A 22,179-nucleotide genomic window follows, 5' to 3' on the forward strand; every position below is an offset into this window, starting at 1 on the left:
AATACTTCAGTGTTGAGTTGTCACAATAACACCTGCTATTAAAGGGGAAAATGACTAGATTTATTCGCCTTCATGTTGTTCCAAGACTGTGTGACGTACTGTCTGCTCCAGAGCGCTCGAGAAGTAGTTTGAAGAATGTTTGCAACCGGAAAGTTTTGGTTACAGCTGACAACACCATAAAACAACGTAACATGTATGTAATGTATGTAATATTGTCTTTTCTGTGCCACAAAATATATCAGTTAAGGGAAAAAAAACAAGATATGGGTGAAACAATATGAAGGAGAGTAAATGATAACAAAATGTTGATGTTTCTTTTAAAAAAGCACACACACACCCCCCCCTCTCTCGCACACACACACACACACACACACACACACACACACACACACACACAAACGCACTCACGCAAAATCATGAAAAACTACGTAAAAGAAAAATAAACAGCCAACAAATATTGTAATCAATTAATAAAGGAATAACATTTCAAACATTTATGCCAACATTTTTGTTTTTTGTCATTTTATGTAAATCTATGATGATTTAATTCACAAAATGACTGTTATTTAAGGTTTCTTTAGTCAAAAAAGGACTGCCGGGAAAAAAACAAACAAACAAAAAAGCATTTGAAATCAAAACCTTAATAGGTAACTATAATTGTGTATGAAAAGCTCATTAAAGCTTCGGCGATGTAACTGACAGCGAAATGTCTTAACGATTAGATGCATATTTTCTTCTTTTTTTTTTATGTTTTCGCGCTTACTTTTCGGCAGTGTTTTGCCGCCACCCAGAGCCAATGAGGGGCCGATGCAGAGCGGTGTGCTTCTCCTCCAGTCCTGCGGGCGGCAGTAATGTGACCGCTTTCTGTGAGATGATGTTCTTCTGTGTTGTGGAGACGGGGAGACTCCGTAAAAGCGGCGCAGAGTTACGCTAGTGGTTTTTAAAGCATGTGGATTTTCTTAAATGTCTAAAAGTTCTTTAGGTCACGGTCCGCTGGCGCAGCAGCGCTGTTTATGACTGGTTTAAAGTCTTGGTTTGGCGAAAAACATGACTGCCAATGAAGACCAGGAGGTGAGACCGATGCGGCTAAAGCTAACGCACACGAGCTAAAAGATGCTCTTTTAAATGCAGCGCGGAGGTTTAACGAAGGCTGTGTGTTCTTCTAATCCAACCACAGGCTTTAGGTTCACGACATATTTGTTTCAGTAATGTAACATTTTACGCATTTACCCACGTTTTGTTCTGAAATGTAACATTTGACACTACACAAACTACAGTAGCTGTATCGCGGCACAGCGCTACAGCTGTATGTTATTCATTTTATATACCACAGGATTTTTGCACGCCGGTACATGTATAAAATCTGATAATCCCGTGGAAGTGTTGTGACGGTGAAGTGTTCATGTGCAGATGGAGTTGGAGGCTCTCCGCTCTATCTATGAAGGAGATGACTGCTTTAAAGAGATAAGCTCAGTTTCCTTCCAGTTCAGGGTAAGAAGTGCTGCACACACAAATACTTCAGGTGTGTGACAAATATAATAAAGACACCCAACACTGTTTACTTTGGCTTGCAGATATGCTTTAGTTAAGACCTGTACAGATACCAGGGATATATATATTTGTTGATTGTGTAGTAACAATGCCATTGGTATGATGAGTAAATATGGTCCTTTTATTTAATAGTGCAATTAAATTATTACCATATTCATATATTGAGATTACTCCTTTATACAATTCCAAAAACCTCTAGGGCTACTGTTGCATCATCTCTCATCAAAGTTTGTGGTAATGCCATGGTTTGCATCTGAACGGTGTGTTTCTTTTTTTATTTGTAGATAGGAGATCTTGATGACTCCAAATCCTTCTTGCTAGAAGTGTCATGGCCGGAAAGCTATCCTGAAACTGCCCCGAACATATCATTAGATGCTTTTTTCAATAACAGAATGTAAGTTGCTCCCAGTGCAGTTGTGTTAGCTTTTAATTGTGGCTTTGTTGGCCGTAAAGCTCTAAATTAAGGTAAGTTAGATGTGTTGGATTATGAGCAGCAGGTATGTTATATTTATACAATATTCACAATTGTTCCAAATGGCTTTTAATAAAAGTCTCTTATGCTCTCTAAGGCTGCATCAGTAATACAGTGAGCCATATTATTATTATATAATAGTATTATTAAATTTTGCAACAGTTTTCTTTTAGAATGCATCTTAATGTAGTTCCAGTCTTCAGTATCACATGATCCTTAAGAAATAATTTTGATCTGTTGATTTTGTATTCAAAAAAAAAAAATAGAAGAGCATTTATTTGAAGTATAATTTTTGTAACACTGAAAGCTGTTACTTCTTATCAGTTTAATGCAGCCTTGGCTGAATAAAAGTTCTCTTTAAGGAGGTAACATAAAAAAACGTACCCGAGACTTTTAAACAGTAGTGCCCATTGTATTCAATTTATAAAGAATAACATCTGTTTTTAGAGCCTTGGAGACGAAGCAGTACATCCTCTCGAGGTTGAGTGAACAGGTGGAGGTGAACCTGGGCACCGCCATGATGTACACGCTTTTTGAGTGGGCCAAAGAAAACCAGGAAACCCTCATGGAAAACCACCAACCTGTGACATCCGCTGTGGTCTGTATTCACGCTGAGCTCTCTGAATGCACCGTGCAATGTCTGGACTGTCGCTTTCCGATTTATTTGACTTTGTAGCTTTCGTACGAACACTGTAACAGTTAAAGGTCTCTTGTAGCTATGGAAACTGCCTTCAGATTGTTCACGATGACTTTTTCGCAGCTCCTGTAAATAATGCAATGGCTCCGTTGTTTCCCAGACCCTGGCGTCCAACAGCGACGTCATGAATAATTCCACCTCTGTTAGTAAGAAAAAAGAGAAGAAAGAACAGCTAACCAAGGCACAGAAGAGGAAACTGATCGGAAGAACAGGTTAGTGTTGTTGGCAAGAAAGAAATAAGTTTGGCTTTGTTGTTTGAATGCACACTGATGGGGAAGCTGCTCTTTGCAATGAACAGATAATAAGGGTGAACTGCCGAGAGGCTGGAACTGGGTGGATGTTATTAAGGTAAGTTTAGATGAAACGATTCACGTCAAATGTAAAATAACATGGCACAGTCTTAAATGTTCATTACATTGTTTTATAATCTGCCTTTTTTTTTCCTTTTGCACGGGGATCTCCTCTATACATTGGCCCTTTATCTGCCCAACAAACAGCATGTAAGCAGTTTATACGCTTATAATATACATATAGGATGTACAAGATACAATATACGGTGGTCCCAAGCAGTATTTGCACTTTTATATCAATGCTGTGACATTACATTAAAAATAAAACCAAATGCTGTAAAGAAAAACAGCAAAAGCATCTCACAGAAATGTGAAATGTGTATGAATCTATTATCTTATGTTTGCAGATTTGATATTCTGTTATAATGGCATACAAATTATTTATGACTTAAGTATTCAAATGTTTGCAGACTTTTGTGTTTTGAATAAAACATTCATGTAATTCTATAAATTACATTCTAGACACTGAACACTTTTATTTATTTTTTTTTAAACAATTGTCACAATGAAACACTACTATTGCAAAGTTTGTTGTCCTTTATTAATATTCTTTTTTTTTTAAGCATGGATGCATTAAATTGTAATAAATATCAAATATAACAAGACGAAACAGTTGGTTTAAATAGTAATTTTGGTGAGCATAACCTTTTTTTAAATAATTTTTGTTTTCTTTCTTTTTATGTAGCTGAGCAAAACCGGAGGAAAAGATGAAGATTAAAGCTATGCTTGAGAAGAAATGATGGATTGAAGTAGTTGGATGAACGTATGGATGAAATGTGTCCCTGTGCACTTGTTTTTTTTTTTTTAATGAAAGCCGAACATGAATTCTCTGTGGCCATGATTTCAATTCACCTGGGCCGATTTGATAATGAGTGCATGGAGACGTGTGTGTTCAGAGCCGCACCAGGGTGTGCTAAATCACCTGAGCCGCACATGAATGGCATGAGGTGTGTGTGATCAGAAGACTAACCCGTTTAAATGCTTGCATTTTTGGAACGGGTCGAACCGTTGGGCGTGACTTAATAAACCTAACATCAGTGGGATGTTTCTTCCAGTGAAATTTCCTTTTAAAAATTGTATCACAGATAGTTAAAAAGTTGCAGTGCTGAGAATCGTTGTCAGGGGTTACTGAAATAAAAACAAGTATGGTTTATCTAGTCATGTGATCTCTACATGGCAAACCTTATTAGGTCTCCTGCTCAAATTAAAATAGCTGAATAAATAAATATATTTGGGGGTTAAAGTTTTACATTTTGATGTTGATATGTGAAAGATATTTTATGGGTGTGTGTTTTTTTAAATAAAGGTTTTTTAAAAAGCACAGTCCTTTGTAGACAAAACAGTGCTGCTCTTGTTTAATGTGAAAACATTGTGTGTAAGGGCTTTGAGAAATTTGTCAAATTAGTGTGTCTGGATCAGAAAGCTCCAAGGTGTGCTTACATTTTAATCTTGGGTTTAATGTAGTGTAAATATCTGAAGCCTGACGTGTTGTTATAAACATTACTTTTATTAAAAACAAAAAAAGCCAGCATTGTTTATAAAAACACAACCTAGCTGAAACCATGATATACTTCGTGGGTGTTAGACTTTCGTACCTTTTATGAAAGTTGCAGCTTAAAACACGTCAATAATAGGGAAGTGCTATTTATTTTAAACACAGCATTAACACGCTAAATTGCAAGTTCTGAAAAGAAACTAACAAAAATTATTCTTTTTCCCCCAAAAACAAATTCAAATGTCCGTAATATATTGAGTTGGACAGAAAAAATTATTTATGAAATCTTGCTTGTTCAACGGTATTGAAGATTCCTGCAGCGATAGCAAAAACATAAGTTTGTAAAAACAGTATTGGCCGCACAAAAATCGCATCTTTCTTCTTTTCTTTGCTCTTATTCTGCTGTGTGACCAGAAGGGTTGAGGCAAAAATGGCATGTTTTTGTTTTTCCGTAAGGGGTAGAGGAATGACTAAAAGCCGATGTCTCCAGACTTTTTCCGGGACCTCTCTTCTTCGGTCTCTTGCTTCTTGTAGGCGCGTGGAAGCGCGCGCCCCTCTCAGGACCGGAGACGCACTGTGTGCGCGCAAACTGACACCACATACACATACAGGACGGTCTCGCACAGGCGCGTATCTTTACAAACGCCTTTTTGTCCCGAGGATTTTTTTTTTCTGCTTTTGTGCTCGAGTAGCGCACTTGACCGTGCGGTGCAGCGCCGCGAGGTACGGGGTTACAACTTTAAGAGTGGGATGTCCCTCGTAGCAGCGATAAGAATGAGGAAACACCAGTAGCCGTGAATGTAAGCGCAGCCAGAAGCTCACGAGTCTCTGGACGCTCCGGTCCGTGGACGAAGGTCGACGGTTACACGGCTGGGCCGATGGGAGACCACTCGCAGTCCAACCCCACGCCGGGTGAGTACACAGCAGCGAATTAAGACACGTGCAAGGGCAGATTGATTGACGAACACCTTCTCCTGGCACAACCCGGCATCCATAGTCGCCCGTATCATAACAATGTGTTCGTGGCGCACTCGTTAATGCAGGGGTTGTGAGATGTGCGGTTTGTCAGTCAATCAATGAATAAAGTTATTGGCAGATGACCTGGGACGCATGCACGCGCTGATGCTGCACGTTTCGTCGATTTTTATTTGGGATTTTGTGGTCGTGCGCACAGATGCCTCGACTCTCATCAGTCAGAAAACTCAAGGTCTCTTAGAAAAAGCGTCGCTCGGGCTGTAAAGTCTTCGGGACGGTTCAGCTCGTTTGGATGTGTATGAATCGGCATGGATGAGATGATTTACGCGCCGTATCACACGAGCCAATCTCGACGGTGCTTCAGTTCAGCAGTTCTGTGAACGCTTTGTTTACATGAAGTGCGTTTAGTACACGTTTCTTTGTTTTTGTCGTTTAAAATAGTTCCAAAAGGAGCCAAAACATCGAACTTTTTGTGTCACCGAGCTTCACAAACTGAAAAGCTGCGCTGGAGAAGAACGAGTGGAGCGGTAGAGTTTCCTCAGTTTCCACTCCGGTGTTTTCTTCAACACAAAATAATAAAAAAACGACAGTTTGCCCTTTTTTTTTTTTAATTTAGCAACGTCTATTGAAAATATGTTAAACCAACAAACAACACCGAGTTAAAATAATAATTTGCAATACAACCAATCAATAAATGCACACCTATAAACAGCACCTGATCAGTGTAACTTATTTAGCACTTATATTAAATGAACAATAAGATGTTCACTGGTAGAACCTAAATAAGGTCTAGTCTTCATCGCATGGTAACCGCAAAAACATTACAGAAACTCTTTTAAATGTCAAACAGGCACAGCAGGTGTCACCTTTGACAAAAACGCATTAAATAATGCTTTATTTCAACATTTACATTTTCCAGTCTTTCATAAGCTTGCTGGGATTTAGAACCGCCGTCTAGATCTAGGTCCACTGCCCAATTAACAAAGTTAACGAGACTGAGCTTCTACAACTTAATTTGTGAAGAAATCTGAGTTTACATTATACGCAGTATTAAATGGTAAAGATCAATATTTTTGTCAAGATAAGTCAACGTTTAATGTTGGTGACTTTTAATTGTTTAATTAATTGATTACATTTGTAGCTTGCAACCATTTAATTTGTTTCATTTGTGGTAACCGGCCCTCTGAATCATTTTAAGAGCGTAGCATTCATGAATGATTTATGGATGTTGCTCGACGTTGAAAAAAGAAAGAAAAGCTGGAATCAAGAATGGTTGAAGTTAAGAGAAACAAAAACACAGTGCTACTGCAATCGTTTGCCGCAAAATGCTTCAGGCAGGTGGTGAAGAGTAGTTGTTGTGTGTTGTTCGTATGATTTGATTCTTTTGTTAGTGGATGTGTGTTTGCTTGGAGACACACAACAGTTGACCTATCGGTAAGGTCCCACTATAATTAATGTTGCTTGCTCGGACAAACGATGACAATGACAGCCGTCCGTGTGAAAAAAAAACATGTTCCAGGAAGTTTTTGATTCATTTGGACACTGAAATACCATCATTCAAGTGGGACTTTAATTTAATGTATGTGATTTTGACCACATGGCGTGAGAATAGTTCGCTACTTGGGTTTGCACCTTAGCTTGGATTCGTTAACTGAGATTCCTTGCTGAAGAACAAGATGGCGTTAACGTTCTGATTGCATTGAGCAGATGAAAACTAAATTAATGAGACTATGATAAACAAAAACTTGAAACTTTTGTTGGGATTGGAGTTGAATGCTTAGGCACATTGAAATTGTTTTGGTTGTATTTTTAAAATAAAATCCTCCTAGCTGTCAGAATCAGTTTTACAAGTACTAGGACTGCACAATATATTACGGGATGCGCACGACTATCGCATGCAATAAACCGATGAGAGCTTTGGATCTTCAAGTATTTTTCTATGGTACTGAAACCTAAATATGGCTAAGATCTGGTCCCCAAGACCCTTCACACTTGCATTCTGATTTCTGATCTAAATGACATAATACTAGAGCCAGGAGTGTGGTATGCAGTTTTTTTTTATTTAGCTGTTTCGATCAAATAGAAACCATATCAGATTTCTCACAACGCCTATTTATGGCGGGAGCGTCACAAGCAGCAGCTGTTGTCTAAAAGGACAGCATCCCTGGATTATTATGTTAGAAGATAAACAACAGTTACATGGCTAGAAAGAAGCTCTTTGAGCGGCTAATTGGAAACTACCAGTCTCAAATCTGTTCACGTTTAAACTCATTTTTCTGTTGGCTCCGATGTCAGTCCTGCGTCGCGTGCTCTTTTAGTGTTGAGTTCAGCAAGCGGGATGGAAAAGGAGGATTGTTTAGCTGGAATGCCTGCCCACACGTTGCACAGATTGCTCATGTTTAAACTGAACCACATCCATTTGGCTAACGCTGTCTTTTAGTTCCCCTGGGTAAATCGAGTCCATTTTTATGACTGCACTTGTTGTAATCCGAGATAAATGAGATTCCCTTTCATTTGGTTGTTAGGCCTGGTTGCCGAGTGGGCGGTAACTGTACTACGTAGCTAGAAGTGTTTTATTGTTCGTGAGTCATGTCAGATCCCTGTCTGTTCAGAGCGGCTCTGGCGTCGAGCCAGTTCAGCAGATAGATCACTTCCAAAGCTCACTGAGATAGGCTTCTAAAGTACTTCTGTAGTGTGCGGCCTAACAAAAATAGCTTCAAAATGGAATTTAAATGGTTGATTCACCCAAAATTGAAAATGATCACCAATTACTCATTTCTTATGTTGTTAGAAACTTAAGACTGACTTTCTTCCTTGGAAAAAAACCCTAAAGATATTGTTAATGACTCCTGAAAGATTGCTGTCTTTCCACAGAAAAATGAGTGTAAATGAATCAAGTGGTTTAAACAAAGCTATCCCAAAACGCTTGCTTTAACATGTTAGCTCTGTAAATATAAAGGCTTTCAAATCTTTGTTATTAAAAATATGATGTAAACTGTTCTCGCCGAGAACGACAACTTTGTTACTAATCACTTATCACTAAGTTTTGATATGTTTGTGGTAGAAAATTTACAAAATATCTTCATTACCTGTTCTAGACAGGGTGCACTAGCCATTCGTAAGTTCTTACATAGTTAGAGTTAGTTCACCCCAAAATGTCATTTAATTATCCCCTCTCGTGTTATTCCAAACCCTTAAGATCTTCATTCATCTTCTGAACACAAAGTTAAGATGTTTTTGATGAAATCGAAGAGTTATCTGACCTTCCATAGACGGCAACACAACTGTTCCACGAAACACAACCGTTCCCGGCTCTAGAAATGTAATACATCAGTGGCTCAACTTGAGATCCCACGAGAATGCTTTTTTGGCGCAAAGAAAACAAAGAGTAACATAATTCCCTCTACACCTTTACGTCTTCCACCAGAACTCGTTTAAACGCTAAGAATTTCAATTTATTCTAACTAATGGTAAAAACAAGCTTTCATTAAAAAGGACGTTATTAACATTCTCCATTTTTTTCAGAAAAGGACACATTGATGCGTTTCACTCAGTCTGTCATTTTATTCAAACCCTTAATCCAGATTATTCCGTAAAAATGTCGTTTATCTTCAGATAAGTGTAATGGTGCAACAACAACTATTTGTATATTTTAGTAACTTAGTGCCCATTTCCATCAAAACTAGGCTGAGTTGTAGTTTACGTACAGCTGCTGCAACCTGCCCCCAGGCTCTTGTTTGAGTCTGATAAGGAACTGAGCTTCTTGTAGTGCTTTTATATTTTCTTTTCGATTTGAACAAATCATCCGTTGGGTTGCGTAACCGTAATAAGAACTGAATGTACCAATTGGAATCATAATATTGCCTAAAAGCACCCGGTCTATTCAAGTGTATTAGTGGAATTTAGATGATTTATATTTTCTTGACCCCTTCATAACAAAGGTTTCAAATATCTAGTGATTTTGTGTTTTGTCGAATTCTGTCAATACAGCAAGTCAAAGCATCGGTCCATGTGATATGAAGACATGCAGTAACAGACATCACAATTGGCTCTTTGTCTGCATGTGTGCTTGGTGCATAACTTGTTGGGGGTCAGAGTTCAGTACCAGAGCCCAGAGACCGAATAGGAACGCCCGATATACAGTTTGCTCACAGACTGGATAACCCTTTCGACCTCTTATGTTCTCAAGACGTGTTTAAACAAAGAGTTCTTCATGTGATGTCGATTTTACAGATAGAGATTGTGAGGTGTGAGTGTATTGGTTTTTTGTGTTCATAAAGGCAAAAACAGAGAAAACCCTGTTCACGGATCCTCAGAAGCCGAGGGAATTGTTTCGAGAAGGTAAATGAATTTTGAGTGGGATCAATGAAGACATTTCAGCCTTTCACTACTGGTACTCCGCTCCAAAACGTCTGAGAGAGAAACGAACGATTTTCCCCAGACTCTGCCTACATCTTTGCTAGTTTCAGAAGCTGATGTGGTCTTTTGTGACTGGAATTCTGGGAAGAAATCGGATAATGCGCTGCTAGATGTAGCCAGAGTGTGTATACATGACTTCTAGGATGTTGTGTGTGTGTGTTTTTTCCAAATGGGTTCATAGTAATTTAGTGGTATTTTAATTAAGAACCCTGGAGAAACATGTAAATTCACTGGCGCATGCAAATGATTGTGTTTTGGAACATATCAGACATCTCATGCTGTTGCTGATGAAGGTGCTGAAGGTTCAGGGTGATGAGATGAGATGAGAGCGTGTAACTCCAGTGGAAATTTCCAGGGATTACTGCGTCCCCTGAGTCATTCACTGCAGGGTACCATGCCAGTGTCTGTCCTCTGTGCTGTTCTCCGAGGTCATCCTTTCCCTCCGCAGCCCTCGCTTTCACTCAGCCTTGCCCTTTCTGTCATTCTCGATGTATCTGACTGACCAAACACTTGGCCTGTCTCATTTTGACTTTCGAGCCTTGTAATGCGTTTCTGTCTGTGCAGACACTAGCTCTCAGCACTTATTCAATAAGCACTTTTAACTCCGCTTTTAGCCCTCTTCTGTGGCTAAAGTTTCACTGTATATTAACTCAGTGAAGTAAATGTAAAGATATATCAAATAAATTGCCAGTTAGTAAGGTGGGCTTGTTCATCTAGGTATTTTTAATAAGTGGTGCATCCCATTTACTTAACAATTCCAATAACTTGACATACTCGGTTGTCTTCAAGTGTTATCTGATGGAATTTTCCGTTTGTAAAAACTGTCTAAATGCAGTCTTTTTTTTTTGTTTTTAACCTCCTGTAAACACATTAAAAAAAAATAAATTAACAGTGGAATCCTTAAAGAAAAACTACATCAATTCTGCAAAGAAATCAATAACAATCAAATCACATAAAAAGAACACTTAGTGCTAACTAACTCCCATGAAAGTGTGTGTTTCTGAATACATTATCATCATTTTATATTTCTTATTTTTTTTAATTGCATATAATCATTTTATTATTAACTTTTTTAATTTTAAATAAATTTTTAAATAATTTTACAATTTTTATATTTCTTGTTGTTTTTTTTTTTTTTCACGATTAGGCTAAACTTGTAAAATATATATATATATTTTTATTCGTTTTATATGTAAAGCACTTTGAATTACCATTGCATATGAAATGTGCTATATAAATAAACTTTGTTTCTCTGATTTTCATGACTATAATAGTTCAAATAAAAAAAGAAACCTACTGGAAAAGTACTTTTTGTATACATTCCCCAGTTCAAGACGAGTCATCAGTCAGGTTTTGGTCCATTTTTCCAGACCATAGACAGTACAGACGTACACTTTAAATGCGTATAATAAAAGTTAATTTGTAAGGAGTATACTGACCTACAGTGTAACGGATACGAATTCAACGCCCCAGAAGTGTTTTGGTCACGTGTAATTCAGCTGATGAGTTTATCAGTTTATAACGTACAGAACTTTTCTGTATTGATTTAATGTCTTCTCTCTTTAGCTGGCAAGGGTGATGGGAACTCAGGTAACCCAGAGTACATTGCCTTTGTTCTGGTGCCTTTCTTCTTCCTGCTGGGCCTTCTGGGGGTCCTTATCTGCCACATCCTGAAGAGGAAGGGCTACCGCTGTACAACTGAGGCAGAGGAAGACGAGGAGCCGGAGAAGGATGAGGATGAAGAGAAAGATCCAGAAAAAGGAGGTGAGAGTGTTTTGCTGAACATTGGTTAACATTAGATTGCGTATACTGACCATGTTTCTTGAAATGGCTAAAGAAGGTCATACTTTGTCTCATCGCGCAGTTCCTTTGATGTACCATTTCCAAAATGAGATTGTGAAATCTTTTGACAAGGATCTTAAAGTGACCGCTGAAGCGGTTTATATTCGTACTAATTGGTTCTTCAGCGTTTGCTGAAGCTTGATGGTTTGTATAAGGAAATGGTCTGAAAGATTTGTGGTGTGGAAGCAGTGGATTAAAATCAAAATAAAGACTTGAGATGTAAATATTTTTAAACCACTTTCCTCTCGGCAATCAGTTGAAGGACCACCAAAGGTTAGAAGTGGAAGCGTGACCTCATTCCGTGGGTTTCAAGTGCTTGTGGGATAGCGGATTTAATCTGAGATTTATATTCAGCTCGCTAGGAAGCCGTTTTGTTTTTCTCGTTTTCAGACGTTCTTCAGGAAGAGAGCTGACGAGATGTCAGAAATGTCTCTTCTAGCATGCTTGTCGTGCTTGTTTTATTTAATCTCATCGAAGCCGCTCATCTTCTTGTTATTTTGACACTCCTGTGATTGTATCTCGAGGATTTACATAATCAGTTTCAGTGTCATCGTTTTTAGATTGGAGAATAGACGATACATTAAACTCCACAGCCTCATCCTTCCTATCAGCGTCTTCGAGGTTCTGGGAGTTGACTCTAGCCTGTACGGCCCTGCCAGAGGCTCATCACACACGCTGAGGAATACAGTTTAATCAAAGAGGAGAAATTCAGCTCGACACACCTTGCGGTTAAGAACTGGGCTGGCCACAGCAGAGCCAATTCTACTGTTCTCAGTGTTTGTATTTTTATTTCTTTGCGTCATACGAAACTGTATATTTGTTCGTGTACCGCGGCCACGGTTGTCTCAGGTTCTCTCTACTTATCCTCTTTTAAAGATTACACGGTAGATTCTTTTAGATTTAAAAGTATTTCTTTTGTTTTTGGTGGTTATTTTAAAATGCAAGTCTGTTAGTTTGCATGCGTTTCTAGGAATGTTCACGTGGCTTTATCTGAATTCTAGGAAACCTAAATGTTTGTGTGGACTTGTTAAACCTGGCACAACCCTTTCTTTCTTTGTTTCTTTCTTTCACTCTCCTCCTCTTTTTGTCTGTCTTCAAATGATCCACCCATATCCTATTGCACATGACTGAGCACTCTTTATACATTCCCCTCCATCAAATACAATTATTTCTACAAGGCCATCCGTCTGAACAGTGTTGTTTTAATATTATTCAGCAGTATTCTATTCTTTTTTTGTTCTTTGTTTTAATCGTAGTAATCTAGCACTCGTAGTAGATGTAGTTAAGTGCTGTACGTACAAGTAATCTCGGCTTTATTGTTTCTAAGACTGTATATAGACATTTTGTGTTTGGAAATGATTTAGCTGTAGAATAACACATGCAATAAATGAACTAACTAACAAAAAGGAATGAGCAGTCATAAACTTTCCGTGACTCCAGACACGTTGTACACACTGCCCAGCCTGATCCTCAGCTGTGAGAGCAAACCCTACACAGGAAGTCTGTCCCTTCCAGCAGGGGTCCGTGGCTTCAGGAAGGACATGGGTGGTGTGTGTGTGTTTTCTGTTAGTGGCCCCCTCCGAGCTGAAGATTTTCAGAAATTCCCTTCCATCTCCAGATGCCTTTTATGAGGTCTTTCAGTAATGTCAACAGAGCATATTTATTGTTAGTATTGTAAATATTAGCGTTTTCTGCTATTGTAAGCAAGTCCTTTTAGTACAACGGTGTCAGCAAATATAATATTTCGAACCACCTGCGTATTGAGTGTCATAAAATAAACACTAATAACAGTGATGGCAGTTTGAGGCTATTAAACCTGCGCACTTTTCTCGATGTTTTGTGCTTAATTTCTGCTTTGTATGACACGCAACACTTTTATTTTTCAGAACAGATGTCAATTTTTAGTTCCATTTTCACTTATTTAGTTTTTGTAACAAAGGCCAGCTGTCCTGGTATTAACACAAGCTGTCTCTTTGTCTCTCGGTCAGATCTGAACGACACCTTCAGTGAAGGCAACACTGACACGGTGGGCCAAATCGTTCACTACATCATGAAAAATGAAGGTAAGCTCGATTAAGTTTATTTATGAAGATGAATTTAGATAATTGCGTACATGAATTTAAAGGGACAGTTCACCCAAAAATGAAATAACTCCGTTATTAATGACTCCCCTTCATGTCGTTCCAAGCCAGTAAGAGCTTTGCTCATCAAAATGATCTTAATTTGTGTTTCAAAATGAAGGTCCTGTGGGTTTAAAATGCCATGAGGGTGGCAGATTTGTCATTTTTGGGATTTGTATTTTTTTTTTTAGTTTAACAGACCCTCCAGATGGATGTAAGCATATGACGGCATGTCTTTGTGGGAATCATGAGGTGTGGTAACCAGTCAGTCACATTGATCGTAATGCAGAATTGATTGTGACGGAGCATGAATCGTCCTCAGCTGACCTCGGAGCAGTGAATCATCATGAGGTCACACCAGACAACATGTTCTCCTATTAACAACAGACTGTCTCTAGCTTTATTCAAACAGATTCAGCTGCTTTGAGTGACCACAGCGTCAACCTAAAGTGCATTTCTAGCCTTTCAAAGCGTCTTTATTACACACGTGGCCGCCTTATCACCGTGAATTATGGAAGACATTTGTGGTACTGTAAATACCACAGCGTGAGAAACCGCTGTAAACGATTGTGTGAGTAAACTGAATAATTTAAAGCGAATCGCACAATATTTCTGACATTTCTAGAACCCATTTGACTGATTGGATCACTAGTTCTGATTCAGAACTGCTTGTAGAAACACGATTGCACTGTGGTATTGCACTTAGTAAAAAAGGGTCTAATGATGTCCCTAACCTACTCTTTGATCGGTATTAAAAAATCAAATCGCATAAATCACTTTGATTTCTTGCTTGAACCTGTAGATGATGTCTGGTTCAGTCCATTTGTAATATTGCATCTTAACAGCTTCAAAGCGTACGAGACGTTCAGCTGTACATGAGATGGGAATAGGAAAATAAAAAAAACAGAACTATGCTTTTGCTCTGTTTAAACTGCTTTAGAAAAACATTCATAGTCCCTCCATGGCAACACAATTTCATCAACAGCATTTTAACCTCTTTCTTCCCAATACATATAACACGAGAGCCGTAAACAGGAAGTGATATTACTACTGCTTATTTGATTTTTGATGTTGAATCGTGTTTCCTGCTTGATCTGGCAGCAGCGCATTACTTTTTTTAAAAACGGTTTTATTTCTGCGCATTTCTTTTGCATGCGTTTAATGAGAAGCTATGTAGCAGCCAGCTTCATAAAATGGATCAAATGCTCTTGTGTAAACGGAAGGAACTGAAAGTTGCGTGAAGCACCAGTCGCTTTCACCGTCAGCGGTTGTGCAATTCCTGTGCCACTGAAAAATGTACATTTTAAAGTTGACTGCCTTTTTTTGAAGGCATTTCAAAAAGAAGCTACCGCACTGTCATTGCATAATGGAAGTAAACGATGGGCTGAAACTGCGCCTCTGCCGCCGAGAGGACGTGCTGCAGAAGTAGTTGCATCGGAAGGCAGTTGGCCGCTCTCATTAGTCTAAACGGTTTGCTTAATGCTTCTGCTTCTGAGGCCGCAGAGTCTTAATGAAGTCACTTAATGAACTTTCTCTCTTTTTTTTTCACCAGCCAACTCGGATGCACTCAAAGCAATGGTTCAGGACAGTATAGAATCAGAGGGGTAAGACCTTGTTTATATCTGTACTTTCTTTTGTGCTATCTCTAATCTAATAGTGTTTGTATATACATGTATCACATCATATTTTTTTTTCTGCCTTTATGTAGACACATTAGCGTACTTAAACACAAATGCTTCAATAAACGTGAATGTTTTGTTAGCTTAAGTGCCCCGTGCCTCACACAAGATGGCGCTGTCACTTCTCAAATGACGGCAGGAGCACAAGAGGGCAGAGTAGCGTTGAGGCGTAAAGGTGGTTCTGTCTGTCTCGTATGACACATCGTGGGGGAAATCACCACGAAGCACAAAAGCATCAATCACTGACACTGCTGCAAGCCAGAATTAGATCCAGGAAGACTTTCAAAAGCACATATACAGAGAAGTCGCGGAATACGAGTCTGGGTGGAGCATCGGTTTCACCTTAAGAAATGTTATTGCTGTATGCTATCAGCATCGTGACGTCAGTTTATAGAAGGTGACGGTTAATTATCTGGTGCTAAAATTATACGCTGTGATGTCAAGATTAACATCCTTTTTAATCAAGGGATCTTTACTTATTTGAACTCATCGCTCGCATGCTGTATATCAGCTATACTCCACCTTATGCCTGTAACATTACAAAAGTACTTCTTTACCCTGGAATGTTATACTTTAACTGTTTTATTCATCTCATGCAGTAAATGTGAACACACCAGTCACTAGATTAAAAAGGTTCTGTCATGCCAAACTTGGTTTAATTTGCGCAGTGGAACAAAAAGGAGATAAATGTAGTGGTCGCTTTCAGGTATCAGCTGGAATTTAAACTTACAAATGGTTCTAAACATGCATTTTAAACCTTAATATAATCTGAAAATCTTCCAGTGAGCTTTTAACTAAAGTCAAAAAAAAAATTTGTCATTTTTAATTAATTTATTTTATATATTTAAAGAGACATGGTCATGACTTATATTAATTTATTAAAATAATCAACACTCACAGAACATTTTAAATAAAGTAAATATGTGGGAAAATTCTGATCCTCTATCTGAAAAGAACAGTTTTAAGGGGTGGTTCCCTTTAAGGTTTGTCAGGAATCAGCCGCTGTTATGATTGGCTAACGTCGATAGGAAACACTATCTGTCTTCTGTAAGTCATTTCCAGACAAAGCATTATGAAATCATTTACTGCAGTTTGTGATGCAGCTGCAGTCAGATCTAGTCCCACTTAATCTCAACAGATGTTTCTCCATGAAGTCTCCGGAACACACTTCTGACCTGATCCGGGATGTCTTTAAAAATAAACTCTCCACTTGTTCCTAATGCTGGGAACCTTACGAAGATGCGAACGAGCCGTTTAAATCAAATGTTTGAAACGTGACTGTTCTTCCACTCAATTTGTCCTTAAGTGTCCGAAAGCTAACGTGTGTCTATATACTGTATCTAGTGTGTACAAGATCACAGCAGTGATGCACGGTTTAAGCAGTTGGATTCCAGTGGGCGGGGCTTACGCCGATGAGTCGCTCCGGAGGTGGTGTTTATGCAAAACTACTGCACCCGGATGACTTCACCTTGCAGTCTTGATCCCAAATGAGCGGTTTTCTGAGGCTTATCACATAAACTGCACTCGTCAATAAAAAAGGCAAACTCCCAGGATGCATTATTCATACAAAGACCTCTTCTGTGTCAAAAGATCAAAGGAAATTTGATTCCTGGTGTCACGACCCCTTTTAATCCTCCTTGAGACTTGAATCACAATCTCGAATCATCCATTGTTATTACGTGGAAAATCTCAGCCAGCATATTTTAAGAAACGTCTCCCTACCAGACGGAACGCGAGTAAACCTTTACAGAGTTCTCATTTTGGGGGAGTTCTTTTTAAAGTCAATTTTGAGAGCTTTGAGAAATGCATTACGAAAACTGAACTATATAATACTTAACGGTATAACTCCACCATTTCGCCATTTTGGTAATGAGGGTTTATTGTTGGACGTGAAGCAGCACTGACTGCACAGACCGATCGCTGTGTGACATCAGCACAGTGCGAGCCATAGACCAACTCGCATTTTAATATCGACTTTAATCCTTCCTTTTCCCCAGATGCCCTCCATTGACTGTGTGTGTGTTTCAGTTGGTCTGAGCATTCATGTGAATAACAGATTTGGGTTGAACAATGAGGTCACTCTGCTTGACACACTGTATAAGCAGCAGAGTGAATTTGATTCCTACTGTCTTGAACACAAGCCTGGGACCGACATGGAGAGAGTGAAAAGAAGAGCGGAGCGTTGGCAAGGTGAAAGGTTTAGAGCAGTCAGATGCTGTGGCGAAAAGAGCTCCGAATGGAGCGATTAGGAAACTCAAGGGATGTAGAGGAAAATTAGGAGTGGTGCTCAGGACGAGAGGTGATTGGGTGTTTTGCAGAGGAGATGTTGTGCTGTCCGTTCTCTAGACGCACAGGACATCCACGGGGAGATGAGTCTGAGGGAGGAGCTTGCGATTTTGTCCAAGTGCGTGCGTTCAAACATTTTAGTCAGAATACTTGGCTATTCGTTGAAAAAGCCACTCTATCCATCCGTTCTCTACCTTTTTAGTGCTGTATCTGTTATAATCGACTCAAAATAATCAATCTTTTGCCTGTTGGCTGTTTAATATCAAATTTTCAGCATAGATATGTAGCGTTTTGTGTCGCTGCTTCGGGTGAAAAAATATCTCTCAGTCAAGCTAACTCACACAAGCTGTAGTCATGACATCCACCGGCAGGGGCTAATGGGACCAGCAGCCAGCAGGACCTTACTTTGAAGTGACGATATATTTATACAGTAAATACTCAAACTAGCAATTTTTAGCTCCTTAGCAAAACGCTGAACGCACTTCTTGTTTCTTATGTTCCTTATAGTCCCTCTTGCGGGTGGCAATTGAAGTATCTGTCCTGCTCTTCTTCTGCTCCTCAAGCGAGCAGAACAACATCCCGCAGTGTAATGAAGACAGATCAGAGAAGACCGCTGCATTTCCCTCTTTAATTAATTAATTGTTTTTAGTTGGCTATGTGGAAGGACTAAATAAATAGAGAGAGAAAGAGAGAGGAGAACACTGATAAAGCAGCAGGGGAGATAGTTGGTCTGTCTTTTAAAGCAACTGCTCCAATTGTGCTGTATTTCAGGTAAAATATAGTAAAGGGTTTTTTTCAGATCTAGTGCTTTCAGTGATTTGGTGCTGGTGTTGTTTTGCTCTGTTCACTTAAGGACATTCACAGACTGACACGGCAGAGAGGAAAAAAGTTGAATAAAAGCTGTGTTTTTTTCTATGCACACACACAAAGTTGAACCACTGATGTCACATGGACTATAGTCTTTACTACTTTTCTGGGTCTTGAATGCGTTGCGGTCTATATAGGGCCAGAAAACTCTGATTTCATGAAAAATATCTTCATTTGTGCTCCAAAGATGAACAAAGGTACTGGGTTTGAATGACGTGAGAGTGAGTAATTAATGAGAGTTAGCCCCTTTGAGCCTAAGCTAGTCATCTATTTGTCTAAACGATAGAAAAAGTGTGTATTTTGTTTCAGTGGTATGCGAAAGCGTGTATTATGCTATGATTAGCGTGCTCAGAGTAGGCCAAGTCAAGCATATTGTTGACCCAGTGCAGCGCTCTCTGTTGTATATACGACATTTTTGGCAAATGCAAGTAGGTCATCTGGGTATTTGATGCAGTTAAGCTGATATTTTTCTGCTCAATTTCCTGCAGTGGCCCTGTGACACCCACCTCTCCAAACACACCCAACAGCCCCGAGAGCCCTGCACTGCCAGGGTTGCCGCCCAGCACGAACAAACACACCTGCAACCACCTGCACACCATCGGAGGGATCGGAGGACAGAAGAACATCTGCAACCGCTGCAACCAGAAAAAATGGCCTCTGATGAGACGCTCCTCCAGCAAGAGACTGGACCGACGCAGTCACGTAGGAGAGGTCACAGTGCTGTCCGTAGGCAGGTGTGTGTCCCATACTAACGCTTCCACAACATACTGACTATCAGAAACCTTCAGAAATCAGTAAGCCAACTCCTTCTACTGACCCTAACAGTCTAGTCTGAGTGCTACTAGACATGTGAATGCTAATGAATGAGAATTGGTTGACGCGTACTTACAAAGTTACTTCTAGCTAGTAGAATGGCTAGTAGAAGGACTATCAAGTAAAGTGTAACCAGGAACTGCAGGTGGTATGCGAGTTTAATGAAAAGCTAATAGGTAATAATACAAAAAAACTGGCAAAACAAGGTTACAGTAAGGTTCATTAGTTAATGTGAACTCAGAAAGAACAATACTTAGAGCATTTATTAATCTTAACTAATGCATAATTAAAATATCACCTTGGGTATGTTAACATTTAATGCTCGGTAGGTACTTAGCCATTGTACTTGCGATACAATGTCCTTATCATGTAAGTTATGGAACAGCCTATAATTATGAAGATGTTATGCAGCCTAAGTACAATCGTGAGCTGTGTATTTAAGCTGTGTACTAATGGGTTAAATCAAACTAAGGTGCAGCTAATGTACAGTATAGGTACACTTGTACAACTTTTGGTTACGTAAGTAGCTGTGTAACGGACTCGGTCTGTAACAAATGTGTAACAGTAGCAGCCTGTTACGTCTGCATAAATACAGACCGTCCGTAAGTTAGTTACATGATTATTACATTTAGTTTTACGCCAGTACAACAGCTATTACTAAGTACTTACTAGGTAATTACTGTTTTTGGGCACTTTAGAATAAAGCGTTACTGTGATTTTATAATTGCAAAAAGAAATGTTTTATTTGTTTACCTGCATCTCATGTCACCATTAACCAATCGAGTACAGTGAACATCAAACGTGATACTAATTGTTAAAATATAGTTCTTAAAATCTCATAGGCACTTGAATTAAATATTAGGTGAAAGATATTTTAAAAAATGTACATCTCGTTACATGTCTCTCTTTCTCTAGATTCCGGGTGATGAAGTGTGACCCTAAATCGTCCCGGGATAGGCGGACGTTGTTGATCACAGAGCCTAACGGTAGCGTACCCCCTTCACCCGCTAATGCTGACCCCCCCGAACACGGCACAAGCCCGAAGTCACAGGTCAGTGGCTTTGGCGTGGAAGACAAGCCTCATTCTTAATGCAGGTTAAGATCAAGTGGTGTTTTATCCCGGTTTCGCGTGTGATTTGCCTTCAGGAGAAAGGAGACGGTGCAAAGTGACATCTGCAGAGCTCCGGCGGCTTCTCAGGTGACGTTTTAAAAAGATTTTAATCTGGAAGTGTCCATTCCAAATAGGACTTAAGAGAGGGGAAACGCTTCAGGCTGTGACGAGAGATGCCATGATGGAGGAGGAAAAGCGGACGATGGTTGGGAACCCTCACGTCGCGTCGGTGGTGGAAAGGCGGCAGAAGCCATTTTCTATACATTAACCCGTCACCATGCCAACACGCCTTTCTCAAACATGGTCGTGTCATTATCGGCGGCGGGCGGATTCATTTGTGCTTGTTAATGACTACGAACGCGTCAATGTTTAACCCAACCTGGCGTCGAGGCCAAACCCTCCGACCATGTGCCTCTTTGGGCTTACGTCCAGGAAGTGGGAAGTTTTGTTCAACTTTTTTCCTTTTTCCTCTTCCTCTTTATTGCAAGCTGTGATAAACACGGAAAACCAGAGCCATGAAATTTCTCACCGGTTACAATCTGTACGTTTTTCTTAACCTGGTGTCTTCTAAAACGGACTGGGCTTCATTTCTTCACTAAATATACCTTTTCAGTTTAGTTTTTTTAATGACTTAAATTGTGATTTGACAACATTTGTCTGTAAACGAGTGAAATTGCATGTTGATTAGTTTGATTTATCCACCTAGCGCACCTTAACCGACTGGAAGTTTGCTTGGGGGATGTCTGGAACAGAGCACTGCGATCAATTCACCGGTCTCTCGAACACTCGGCGGTTTAGAAATGTTAACCGTTCTTAGTTTCGTTATATCTTGCATGCGTCCACAGAGTTCAGAAACTCTCAAATCTATCTTCTATATTATTAGAAAGTCAGGAGTATATAATAAGACTGTATCCTTCACTATACTTAATATTATTATCTTTGGGGAAAACAATGTATGGTACCTCATAAAAAACGTCCTTGGTTTAGTGCCAAGCAGAGGACCGAAATATAGGACTTTTAATAATTCTGCATATTTTAACCAAAAAAAAAAACCTTAATAATAAATACAAAGCTTACTTTTTGTTTTATTTTTCATGTATTTTGCCTTTTTTTTATATATATTGTCATTATTGTGCCTCAGATTTTTTTTTTTTTTCTTTGCTCAAACACCATAAAGGTAGACCTCAAGATATCTATAAGCTTTCTAGTTCATTGCACATGAGCTTGAATCGCTGGAACAATATCTTACATTTTTGCCCACAGCCTTCCTGTTCAAATTTTAGTCCAAGTTATTCATGCTGAAATATTAACCATAACCATCTTAATGTGTACAGAAGTGCTGTCATTCCCGAAACGGAATAGAATGAAAGAAATGCCAAAGCTGTATAAACGGAAGGATCGGAAGAATTAAATTTAGTTGCGTAAAGAAAATGAATGAATGTACTGTTATATTTTAATTAAGTTTTGTACCCAGAATTTATACATTAAAAAGATTAAACGCA

General features: G+C 39.1%; 2 protein-coding genes across 2 annotated transcripts; both read left to right on the top strand.

Annotated features, from left to right (window-relative positions):
• Nucleotides 1–861: 861 nt before the first annotated feature.
• On the top strand, nt 862–4,223 carry rwdd (RWD domain containing 4). The gene is made up of 8 exons (XM_043243830.1): nt 862–1,071; nt 1,411–1,491; nt 1,836–1,945; nt 2,471–2,621; nt 2,821–2,932; nt 3,019–3,068; nt 3,218–3,220; nt 3,756–4,223. The coding sequence occupies exons 1-8, from the start codon at nt 1,048–1,050 to the stop codon at nt 3,786–3,788; spliced, it is 564 nt and encodes a 187-aa protein (XP_043099765.1). The 5' UTR covers nt 862–1,047; the 3' UTR covers nt 3,789–4,223.
• A 922-nt stretch (nt 4,224–5,145) lies between these two features.
• rell1 (RELT like 1) lies at nt 5,146–22,179 on the top strand. The gene is made up of 7 exons (XM_043243827.1): nt 5,146–5,477; nt 11,526–11,723; nt 13,790–13,864; nt 15,474–15,525; nt 19,242–19,487; nt 20,482–20,617; nt 20,713–22,179. The coding sequence occupies exons 1-7, from the start codon at nt 5,444–5,446 to the stop codon at nt 20,734–20,736; spliced, it is 765 nt and encodes a 254-aa protein (XP_043099762.1). The 5' UTR covers nt 5,146–5,443; the 3' UTR covers nt 20,737–22,179.

Source organism: Puntigrus tetrazona, chromosome 7, assembly GCF_018831695.1.
Source record: "Puntigrus tetrazona isolate hp1 chromosome 7, ASM1883169v1, whole genome shotgun sequence".
Lineage (NCBI taxonomy): Eukaryota > Metazoa > Chordata > Actinopteri > Cypriniformes > Cyprinidae > Puntigrus > Puntigrus tetrazona.